This window comes from Xiphophorus couchianus, chromosome 4, assembly GCF_001444195.1.
Source record: "Xiphophorus couchianus chromosome 4, X_couchianus-1.0, whole genome shotgun sequence".
Lineage (NCBI taxonomy): Eukaryota > Metazoa > Chordata > Actinopteri > Cyprinodontiformes > Poeciliidae > Xiphophorus > Xiphophorus couchianus.
Genome location: NC_040231.1, coordinates 1,854,667 through 1,867,504, shown reverse-complemented (window position 1 = coordinate 1,867,504; position 12,838 = coordinate 1,854,667). Strand labels below are relative to the sequence as shown.

General features: G+C 40.9%; 1 protein-coding gene across 10 annotated transcripts in view; it reads right to left on the bottom strand.

Annotated features, from left to right (window-relative positions):
- LOC114142716 (serine/threonine-protein kinase BRSK2-like) overlaps positions 1-12,838 on the bottom strand; it is a 92,420-nt gene that overhangs the window by 39,808 nt on the left and 39,774 nt on the right. For all 10 annotated transcript variants that reach the window (XM_028014119.1, XM_028014120.1, XM_028014121.1 and 7 more), the window contains exon 2: positions 1,245-1,339. In XM_028014119.1, the coding sequence (XP_027869920.1) occupies positions 1,245-1,339 (95 nt within the window). The remainder of the gene's footprint in view (positions 1-1,244; positions 1,340-12,838) is intronic.

The window sequence follows — 12,838 nt, the reverse complement described above, 5'->3', positions numbered from 1 at the left end:
TTCATGCTGGAGCAGAGGCTCAGAAAGAGGTGAAAAAAGTCATTTTGGAAGAAAATTGGCTCTGCTGATGATGAACGACTGACTCATTTCCAGCCGTAACTTTTTATGTGCCAGTAATGCAGATTAAAAGACTGTAAATGCTGAGACAAACTCTGACATTTCAACATCAGAGATTGAGTGAGACAGATCGTAATGAGGCAGGGAGCTGAATTAAAGGCTGTCGACTCAGAAACCCTTCCTGATGGAGGGAAAGTGGAAAATCAGGCAAATCCTCCAGTTTTACTCTGCAGCAAGATGAAATTTAGCAGAAATAATCTCACTAGTTGTTCAGTAATCCACTTTCAGGGACAAATTTAGTTTTATTCTTTTGTATTCACATCAGAGGAGAATCTTGTAATTTATCACAGAAATGTGCAGCACATTTATTTTTTATGCTAAATTTCATTTTTTACATGAACTAAAACAAAAGTAACATTTATTCATGTGTTACGAATGTTCTGAATAAGTCAGCGTTTTAAAAAAAGCAGAAATCAGAACTTTTCTGAGCGAAATGACCAAACTATGAAACGGGAAAGTGTTCAACCCCGTCACACCCAGCAGGAAGCGAAGCGTTGTCCAGCGAACGTGAGTCAGAGCGCCACACGTGACTCACTCGGCCTTCGCCGCATCCACCTGTTTGCTTAGGGCGTAGGAGGGACGGCGGTAATAACAGGAGCGATAAAGAGCAGGTGCCTGTCCGCCGTGTGAGCCTGAACACCTGCGCTGTACGAGACTGTAGCCGGTTCAATACGTGTGGGTGACACGGTGACAGCTCTAAAGTGCACCTGCATCACTTTCTGCTCTATTTCTGGCTCCTGTGGGAGTGAAACACGAATGTTTCTGCAAAACCGACGCTAGGAAGCTCCTAGAAACAATTCCTGCTAGGAAACAGTGACTGCATGACTTTATGTCTCTGGATTAGATGCACCTGTAGGTTCTCTTCCAGAGAGAAAAATGTATCACTCATTTTCAGAAAAGCTAATCTCTTCTACAAACAGAAACGTTTGCTGCATAACATCAGTCAGGACAAAGAGAACACCTTAAAGGTTCCCTGTATGCACTCACCAGCACCCAGTAAAAATATGAATCATTTTCAGAAGTGCTTTAGTAAATCCTTGCATCAGAAGTGTCCAGCATAACAGTGATCAGCGGCAGGCTGAAAGATGAATCATGTTCCTCCCTGTTTGGAGGTGAAACAGTCTTACCTTCATTAGAACAGACTCGCTGAGCTTTTCTCTGTTGACGATCTTTATGGCGACCTTTTGACCTGTGACACAGTGGAGACCCAGCTTCACCAGACCTGAAACACAGACATCAAACAGCATTCACATCAATCTGGCTCAATCTGAATGGTTAAAACTTTAAAATTTCAGTCATCACATTTGAGAACAGAGCAGCGATAACAAACCAACCAGCCAACCACCAAGCTAACACTCCAACCAGCCGCGACCCAACCACCAGTCAGTCCTGGTGCTTCCAGATGTTACACCTGGCATCACCTGCTGCTGATGTTAACATCATCTACTCCGATGTGAACACAGGAGACCAACATGGAGCTTGATGGATTCTTCGATGATCAGAAGCTGCAACCTCTAATTATTCTCCTTTGTCAACACAAAAAACTGAAAAACTTAGTAAAACACGTTTGGTCTCGACTGTCAATGAAAAACCTGCGTTCAATGATTCAAATAAAGTCTGAATTACAAATAAACTCTAAGACATATAGAGCAGATTATCTTTACACAACACTATATGACACAAATATGAGACAAGTGCATAGAAGAAAACCTTAGATGTTTATGATCAGAATAAATGAGTTGAGCTGCTGGAGCCTCGACAGATGAAACTGTAATAAATCTGCGTCCTTTAGCTCCCAGATCTCCTTTCTGTTGTGCACCTCTGAGAGCTCACCTGATAGAACTGTTGCAGCGTAACGCAAATGTCAACAAGCAATACCTTTATCTTAACACGGCCACAATGGCTCCATCCATCTCCATCAAAGCCTTGACACCAGAGACTGTGTGTCTCACTTTGTACTGAAGGTCTGCAGGCGGCGGAGGAAATGCCACGGCGCATATGCACCTCTTCATTACCGCGCATGTTTCACGGGACGTCAGCCTGAAAGGTGCTTTCCGCCGCAGGCGCGGCGTTGGGAAATGAGCAAAGCTGAGAACAATGGGGGCATCTTGACCAGCCTGGGGGCGCTTTCATGTCGGCAGGTAGATCTGAAATGGCAGCTGGAGCCGTGCTGGTCAGGTCTCATTGATCTGGTGGAGGAGAAGAGCCAGCATGGCTAATCTGCGTACCATCAGTCAGGACAAAGAGAGCGACCTAAAGGTTCCCTGTGTTCACCCACCACCACCCAGGCAACAACGAGTGGTACTGGAGGAGAAGTGAAGGAAGACACCTGGTTTTGTTCAGGAATGAGGGGAAAACGCAGCGAGAGGTCAATCAGCCGACTGTAGAGACCCAAAGAACAAGATCGAGGAAACAAGCAGCCGGAATGAGTTTCCTCCGTAAAGTAATCATAATCCAAAGGTTTACTAAAGTTTACTTATACTATTCCCGTTACAGAGTTTCTGATTTCATAGGTGTTGTTTTCAGAACCAGTTGGTAAAGATCAATCTGGTCTCTTCAGGTCAACCATCGGAGGTCTGAGTGGGAGCTCATGGTAAGAAGACGCTTCATTTGTTTCCACTGACAAACACCGAAAAGCTTAAATACAACCGAGTTATTGCAAAGATTTCATGATCATCCGATTTTCACACAAAACTATAACAGAAAACAAGACACATTTTAAACAAAGTTAAAGAAGTTTGGCTCATTTGACCAACTTGTATCAATCACAGCTGAGATTTAATAAATATATTGACATATTTAAAACTTAAGGTACACTCTGTCACAACCTTAGAGATTTAATCTAATTTAAAAACAAACAAAAACCTCTTACTACATCAAAAATCTAACTGAAGATTTTGTATCTTCTCCTCCTCATTGGTTGTAGTCATGGTTTTCATAAACTCATGACTCTCCCATCATAATATTTAGAATAATTTCTGAAATGTATCCATCTGTCATGCATCAATTATTGTTTCAGTCTGACGAACAATAAATTCAAATAAGTTATTTACAATTTAGAGCTTTTTTTACATTATTTTATTGTAAAGGTCAAATTGCTCAGAAGTATTTCAGCAGATTCTGCATTTAAAAATAGATTATAATAATTTATTAATCCCAATAATCAGTACATGACAGGAGTTTTATTATTCAAGGTTCTTCATAAAACTGAATTAAAGGAGCAAATTAAAATGGATATTTAAGAGACATAAACCCAGACCGGGTTTAGTGTGGGAATGTTTCCACACACAGACAAAAGACGGTATTTAGGATGGAAGTTAGTGCAGCATGGGTCCACTGAGAGCCGCACGCATGACTTATTTCCACTAAAAACCCATTTATGATCTCATGATTACCTGCAGAGATCTTCCGCCTCCCGTGATTACTCCCCTGACACGTAAATGTGTGGTTTTGTCTCAGAAGACGAGCGACGCAGCTTTGATCTCGTGCAGAATGAGAACCATAAAAATCAGTTTGGATTTGACATTTTTCCTCCCAGTTATTGCAAACACAAAGCTCCAAACTGGGCCCAAAGTGATAATCTCTGACATTTTCACATCTACTTAGCTTCCCCCTGCCTCGTTATTCAGCTCTGACATTTACTGTTTGGAACAACTTTTCAGTCGTCTGGTGATTCCTGCACCTGATAGACAAACAACAAAGAATGTAAGAGAGGAAAAGTGCCTGGAAAAACAGCTGGCAGTTACATCTGGTGTCAAAATGTCTATTAGGCAATTAAACAGTACAAGCAGTGGTTGGCACACTTCTGCTAATCTGCTAACGCTCCAACAGAGGAGATCATTTTTCTGCTCTTTTGCTACATTTGAAAATATTTAGTGAACTTAGCTTCCCCTAAATTAATTTCTCTGGATAATTTTGAAAGCGTTAATTTACTTGGCTGTAAATTTATTTGTCTGTAAATTAGCGACTTTCAGTTGAATAAAGTTCAACATTGTTTTGCTTATTGACTGCTAATAAATCTTCCAATAGTTAGACATTTATGTTAATACTTTCTGTTTTTTTTATTTTAGACAGGAAACATGCAGGAACAAAATAAAAGACAAAGACAGTGAAGAACTAAATTAAATTAAATTAAATTAAATTGCTGCTCGAGGATTGTAGTCGTTCAGGGAAGATGTCATTTGAATTGAAGTTAGTGCTTTAGCATTAGCCTCCATTAAATGCTGTGTTTCAATATTGTTAGCGCTAGCGAAGCTAATGTTTATGACTAGCCTTCTGACATCACTTGTATGTTCTCCTCCAATCTTATTAGAGTTGAACTGAACCTGAAATGAGAACGTCTCCCAGGTGCAAAGCTATAACCAGGTTAGCAACTCGCTGCCATTTCAAAACAATCACAAGTCCATCAGAGAAAAATATGATTTTCTTCTGGATAAAGAAAAGGCTAATTCAGCCCCAGATCTGGGAAATAAACACCTGAATTGCTCCGGCTCAAACTCCACAGACCTCAGCAGCAGCATGCTTCCAGAAAACATAAGCAACCATCAGGCACGGCGGAGGAGGGCTGGTGATTTGGGCTCATTTTACAGCCGCAGAACCGACTTAATTTCCACTTATCGAGTCAAACCTGAACTCTAGAACTAAATATGATCCAGTTTATTACAGAGACCAACAGGAACATGTTTATTGGTATTTAAGTACTTCAGACTTCAGTTCTAAGTAATTAACTCTTAATGTGACGTTATAGGAAAACAGCAATAAGTTTAGCGAGCAAATAAGTGACCAGAGTTAACCGGATTAGAGGAGTAAATTGATCCAGATGTATTAAACGGCTCAATATTAAATATCAGAGCCACAGGAAGATAAAATCCATGCATGGCTGCAGCTGAAGTCACACGGGCCTTTATTGATTTCTCTCCTCTAAATCAGATCAGTCCTCTCCACTAATCAGATCAATATCACCCGACCTCTGACCTCTGCCGGCTGAACTCGTTTCTCATCCATTCCCAGGTGTTTCCTGTCTGCTCTGAGCCCGGAGATAAAAAATGACCCGTAAAGACTCCATTTATCTCCTTTAATGAAAACACTTGACTAACCGAAACACTGCGGACGTAAAGCAACATGATTCACCTGAACGCCCCACAGGACGCTGCGTTCAATGACACGGCTTTCAGACGCCTTTAAGATGAATACAAAACAATTTTAATTTAAATCCTCTGGAGCTCAGCTTCTTACTGAGAAATTAAGGTTTTCTGAATATTAAATACTTTGGATAAACTTCTTATAACAGCTGGTTGGTTAAAATATATGGCAGCAAATTCTGGAAAAAATTAATAAAATAAAATAAATAAGATCAGTTTCTAACCAATGAAATGACGCGAAATGTAAAAGTTTTTATTTTTGATGCTTACAAAAAAACGAATCCTTCAGTTTTTCATTTGTGTTTTATGAGTTTGTGCCGTTTGGGCTTAAAGAAAATCTGCCAGCGTAACACATGGAGTTCCTCAGGGCTGTGTTCTCAGTCAACTTTTATTCAGGTTTGGAGAAAATAGTTTCCAGCCGACTGGAACCGGGACCAGAAAAGTCAAGAAGTATTCACAGATCCACAGCACCGAGTCTGATTCTGCCCTGAAACGGGTTAGTGACAAATTTAGCAAGAAATTTTTGAACTAATAAAAAGATAAATACAGTTATTTTAAATAAGTTCTGTAAAATTAAAGTATTTAAGGACATTGGTTCAAATTATTGAATTAAACTGATGTATTTCTCAGGGATTTGTTTCCACAGTAATTCTTTCATCATTTCATTTATTCCTAATTTTTTAGGAGTAAAAAATTAGGAATAAATTTCCTAATTCCTAAATATGGGAGCTTATTTTAAAATCAGAATCCTGACATCTTAGAAACAAACAGATCTGGTGGATCCTATTATTTTCATCAGGTTATGTTTTTGTAATAAATAGTGGAAATTAAACCATTATGATGATGTCAGAGTTTTGACCAACAGCCTCCCTGTTTGGTTATCTCATTTAACTATTTCTGTTTAAAACCTGATTTATCTATAGATAAACCTGTTTATTTCTCTTTCCTTTAACTTTTAGTTGCATCGTTTCCTGCACTGCGTTGGGTCCAGTTCCAGGTCCAGACTGAATGGATCGATCCTTCCTGCTGCGTTACTGGGAAAGACGGCCTGTAAATGAGAGCAATGAATCTTCCTGGAAGTGAAATAAATGGTGGAAATGTTGCTGCAATAAAAGAATAATTGAACTTTAACCAGCAGGAGATCCTTTAACACAGATTCATTCAACTAAACTCATGTTCCTCCGTCATGAATCCCTTTAAAATAAACAACTTTTACTTTTTATCTCTTCTTAAAGAAACTGAATTTAACTGTGAGATTTGTTTATTTTATTATAAAATAATATTGTATAATAAAAGCTGAACCAAATTAGCCGGTAGCTGCAAGACAAAAACAAATGACTGGAGCTCAGGACTACCAGTAGGAGGCGCCAGCTCCCACCTCTAACGCCGGAACCATAAATGTTTTGTCCGTCTGCAGCGATCAGCGTTTGCAGTTTTCCTTGCTGACCTTCAGCCGCGGCTGAGAACCGCAGCAGGAAGTGTCACAACGTTTCCCTCCGAGGTGTGAGACGGCGGCCGCCCGTCGCCCGCCGTTAGCTCATCACGAATGTGTCAACTGGGAGAAGAGACAAGCGTCTGACCCCCAGGTGAGCTCTTCTTCTTCTTCTTCTTCTCTAATAATTATGTAGCTAACAGATCAGGACACCAGCTGCCTGCTTCTCTAGACTTTTGTCCATTTTTTTGGTTGAGATGTTTAAAGTGTCAAAAATGATTCCCTCTCCTTCCACTGTCGTATGTTCAGGCAGTTGGGATGCGTAACCGTGGAAACAAGGTGTTGCTACTACTGGGAGCAGCTGATTAGCATCTCAAAAGCTCAAATAATACCTGAACTCTGACCCCAAATCCCAGAGGAGCCGAACACAGAGAAGCGGGAGGTTTAAACCAACTCTTTAATCCGTCATGACGGGCAAACATTAACGTCAGCCCGGCTTTCTAACCGGCTAAAGAGGAGCGGCAAAAGCAAAGGGTGATGATTAGCAGCGTTAGCAACAGCTGATGATGTCATCCAGTGAAATGTCGTCTCTGCTGCCTGGAGGCTGAGCTGTTAGCATGTCAAAGTCATGAGATGTCGTACACTAACTGTCTTCAGTCAGAGGCTTCTTCAGAGTCGTTGCAAGACTGACTGCTACTGGAGATCCTTCCTGACCACAGCAACACTTTAGGTTTCTCATCTGGAGAAAATCTTAATGGTGAAACAAGAAATAAATTCAATGGCGTCGAGACGAAGCTTTTAGACTAAAAACACTTTAACTATCCAACATGGAGGTGGCAGCATCATGCTATGGGACTGCATTACACAAAACGGATGTGATAATGAAAGTTTTCCTCCAAATTCTTCATCTCCTCCTGAAATCAGCTGCTGGTTGAAGCCAAGCTGCACCGTTTCCTCAAACGTTTTTAATCTCACTGCAGGTGAAACTCAGAGAGGAAACAGATTAATACCATGAAACTGGATGACAGTTATGGCTCATCGTTAGGAAACATCAGAACCGAACCGAACCTGGACCTGCTTTATATTAAAAATAACTTTATCTGGCCTTTAAGCTGAAAGCTGCTGTTAGTTAAATCAGCTCCAGTTCTGTTTGGGTTCTGAACACGACCGGACCGCCAGGAAACGCCCAGAGGAGGGTTTCACCCTGGAACCCGAAAAATCAGACAAACACAACGCTGAACCCGAACACATCGTCTGCACCGGTTCTGTTCCAGCAGGACGGGTCAGTGTAACAACGTAACATAACGCAGCGGAGGATTTTTTAGCTGCAGTTAAATCATTTTCACTAGAATACGGCATTTTAGGCAATAAAATGTTTATTTGTACATATTGAGCTATTTGTTTATTTACTTTTTCTTATGTATTTCTAATATTGCATAAAATAAAATTAATGGTAAATCTATCGACCACCTCGTCTTCTGGTTGTTCTAGTAGTAAAAATAAATCAGGTTATTTCTCTATTATATTTAACCTATCAATAAGTTCCTCTATGATCTTTATGTATTTTTGTTTATCTTCATGTATCAAAATGACAATAAATAAATGTCTTAGATAAAATGAGTCCATCTGTTGTGATTTGACCTGTGGTGTTTTATTAAAGGTCATCATGTTTCCATTATCACAGATAACTAAAGCAAGTAATAGAAAACCTGAGGAGACTTTCATGAATTCAGAGATTTTTTACTGAAATTTAATCAAAAAAGGTTAAAAATATGAATAATTCAGCTGATATGTTACTGTTCTAATTTTAAAACACACACAGACATAAGAAGCGCTTACCTGTGTTATCAAATCAGTATATTGTGAGCGGAAAGCAGCCGTCCAATCAGCAGAGAGCATGAGGAGAGAGCAGTGGTTAGGTTAGGAACCAGAAATCTACCCGGTAACAGATGACAGCAGTTTGTGCTTTAATTAGGATAAATTCAGCCTGTTTTGACGTGGGAATCGTTCTGATCCTGACCCACATGAGAACCAACATCCGTCCAGTGGTTCTGAGTGTTTCTGTGTCAAGGTTAGCCCCGCCCCCGACCACAGGAACCCCACTCAATTTATCGACTGTGATCTTTTCCTCCATCGCTCTTCCTCCAGATTCTGACAAAACCAGCTCTGCTTCCCCCTTAATGAGGTGATTAATAAACCAGCTGCATGTTTTCTGTCTGTTTCCTCATGGAAGATGAAGAGGAAGACGAGGAAGGCCAAGAAAGCGGGTCAGGCCTCGGGAGGCGGACAAAGAGGCGGAGCTAAAGGTTTGGTGCAGCGTTCGGCGTTTGATGGCGGCTGAGCTGAAACACTTCCTGTCTACTGACTGAGAAATAAATTATTAAAATGTTAAAAATTCACCATATAGGTTTCTGATTTATTTCACCATTTATTTCACAAGAACTATCAAAGAAAAGTTCATTTCATGAGTAAATGATCGCCACACCGTGAAGCCTGGTGGTGGCAGCATCATGCTGTGGGATATAGTCAGAGTTAACCAATGGAGATAAATGAAGGGCATTCCTAGAAAAAAAACAGTTTAGAGTAAATATTCAGTCAAAGATACAGCAGAGTGTTTCAGACTAAAGCATATTCATGTGTTAGAATGGCCTAGTCAAAGTCCAGATGTAAATTTGTCTGAGAATTTGCAGAAAAACTTAAAAACTGAGCAGTTTGGTGTAGAAAACTTGCAGCTGGAGTTTTAATAAACAGCTCTTCTACAACTCAGTGGATCTAAATATGAATGCATGCCGCACTTTTCAGATTCTTAAATAAAGAATGATGGATACCATAAATCATCTTCCATCCGCTTCACCATTTTGTGTTTCTCTGTCACATGAAATCCCAGTAAAACTGATTAAACTGAGAATAACAGATGATTCAGTTCCTTCAGCTTCAAAAAGCTTTTCTGCAGTTTAAAGATGATAAACGTTAAAATATCATATAATAATATATATTATATTATATCATCAACATTGATACCATAAAGCAGAAGAATATCAAACCATTTTATTTCCATTTTTCCTTCAGTTTAGAAATAAGATCAGAGTTACGTTTTCACACATAATGTCTGTTTCTTCATATTTTTCTCATATTTTCAATCTCTTCACTGTTTTTGTCAAAAACAAAATGATTCATCCATTTTGAGTCTCTTAGAAACGCGACTATTGATGAATGGCAGACGAGTGTACAGCAGCGGCTCCACATGAAGAGCCTGGAAGCCTGATAATTGGAGAGCTTCTGAAGAGCAGGACGTTCCCGGCTCCGACACGCTGGAGACAAAACTTTAATGATTCGGCGGCGGCGGTGAGGGGGAAGCAGTAATGAACCCGCTGGAGAGACGCAGCCAGCCGACGTGGGACAGATCCACAGCCGAGTGGGAAGAGGAGCAAAAATGCTCCTCACTCAGCCACATGATGAAAGCGGAGGAAAGCAGGAGGAGGACAGATTCTGACGCTGAGAGGTCCGACCCAAATCCCAGCCCGATGACGCAACGGCTCCGAACCGATCAGAGTAAAACCAGCTCAGCTTTGTCCTTTACTCCACTCCGCTCATGTCTCACAGATAAAATAAAAGTCTGGCTGTAAAAATGTGAAACTGTTTCATCTCCTGGATGTTGAAACAGAACAGAGTGAGTGACCTTCCTCTGACCGGCAGGAGTTCAAAACCAGAATCCTTCACGGTTCAGGAAGAAGAAGCTGATTTGTTTTAGTGACTCAATGATGTGAGTTTGTCAGCTGATGGTCCTCTCTGCTGCGTGGCTCCTGTGTGGCCCCGCACGTCTCCCCGCTGCCTGCAGGGGGCCCCACTGAGCGCTCAGATCCAACCTGCTGCTAAACAGGAGGAACCGGCTTCGCTTGCATGTTTCAAAGCTACAATAAAAGAATCATTAACTCTGGAGCTCAGCGTGAAGCTGCTTTGAACTCGACGAGACTAATGACTTCCTGTTTTCTCATTAGCAAGCCTCCCTCAGCGACGTTCATTCACAAACCTGAGACTTTCTACAAACACCGAAAATCCTGTTTCCAGAAAAACAACGTCCTAATTTCCATCCAGATGTTTTCTGTCAGAATCCAGGATGCAAAAAGGAAATAAACTGTTTTAAAACTGCAGCAGCCTTCACAGCGTGAAGTATAAATATATAAACTTTAGAGAAAATAAAAGATAAACCAACAGTAAGTGTGTCAGTGCATGTACAGATATTCATTCATACACACAACAGAAACAAGCAGGTTGTAGAAGTGTCATTAGTTTTATGTTCATTGTTTTTATCAGAGACACAGCCTGGAGGTGATAACTGTTTCTCTGGCGCCGCCCTGCAGGTAAAAGCCTAAACCGTTTGTGTCCAGCATGTGTGGGGTCTGCAGACACCAGCTGCCCCTTTCAGCACAAACTCACAATTAAACTTTGTTTTGTTAAACTAAACCAAGTTTTATTAGAGTTGAAAACTAATTTTAAGTAAAAAAACGATTGTCAGATGATTACTGGTCGGGTTGGGTGTGAACTGAACACAGCTGAACCTGCTTAACCTGAACAACAAAAGATTCTTTCAGAGGAAAATCATTAAACTGAAGTTTATTTATTCCAACAGGTCCCAGATGTTGACATTTAGAGAGATGTATTTATTGTATTTTTGTCCTCCCTCACTCTGTCACAGAGGAACTGCTAGTTTAATTTTGACCTAAACTAAACTTCAACCACAGGTTCTTTAAAACTCCACATCTGCATTTTCAGGTTTTAAATTCAGGCTGAAGCTGCAGAGAAAGTTCATCTAAATCAGTCATGAGTCCGGAAAGTTGAACGCTAACAGTAAATGTGATTATCTGCTGTTAAATCCAATCGGTGGCCTTTGGCCAGAAGAGTTACAGTCTGAGTTTCCTAATGAGTCCCTGAACGCATCGTCAGCGCCGGCTGAACGGCCTGCTCCCCTCAGATCCACGTCTGACTTCCTGAGTCCCTCAACGCTCCAGAGCAAATTAATATCCAGCAACGCTCCAACCTGCCAGACGCTAACGAGCCTGGAAGTTTTTCTCTGGGAACAGAAAGCCGAGGGAAACCAGAGCAGCAGGAATCAGAACCTGTGAACGACGGCGTAGAACGTTCTGGATCCAGGAGGAACCGGAGCGCCGCTTCAGTCGGGACGCATCCAACATGTTGGCAACTGGAATATTTAAACGAGGCTTGTTTGTTTCTAAAATCAAAACCCAAGTTCACAGGAAGAGGCAGTGCTGCACCACCCGCTGGTCTCCACCAGGGGGCATTCAGAACAAGACGCACCAATCAGTCAACTCAGCATAGTTTTGCTTCGTTTCTCATAATTTGCCAAAAACACATTTCACAGTAGTAGTTTATACGTTTTGTTAACTGTGCAGTTTTTCCATCACATATAAACGCAACAAGCATCACATGACTAATATATCAGCCTCCAGTACCAACCATCCAACCAATCAATCATCCATCCATCCATCCATCCATCCATCCATCCATCCATCCATCCAACCAATTTATCATCCATCCATCCAACCAATTAATCATCCATCCAACCATCCAACCAATCAATCATCCATCCAACCATCCAACCAATTAATCATCCATCCAACCAATTAATCCTCCATCCAACCATCCAACCAATTAATCATCCATCCAATCATCCAACCAATTAATCCTCCATCCATCCATCCATCCAACCAATTTATCATCCATCCATCCAACCAATTAATCATCCATCCAACCATCCAACCAATCAATCATCCATCCAACCATCCAACCAATTAATCATCCATCCAACCAATTAATCCTCCATCCAACCATCCAACCAATTAATCATCCATCCAATCATCCAACCAATTAATCCTCCATCCATCCATCCATCCATCCATCCATCCATCCAACCAATTAATCATCCATCCAATCATCCAACCATCCATCCATCCAACAAACCACTTAATCATCAATCCAACAAATAAATCATCCAACTGTTCATTCATCCATCAAGCCAATAAACTGCTAATCATCCATCCATCTCATTCTGGAGGATGGATGTTCCACAGAAGGAAAAGTCTCAGAAAGTTCTGGGTCCACGGTCTCGTCCCTGTGGTACTCCGCTCCA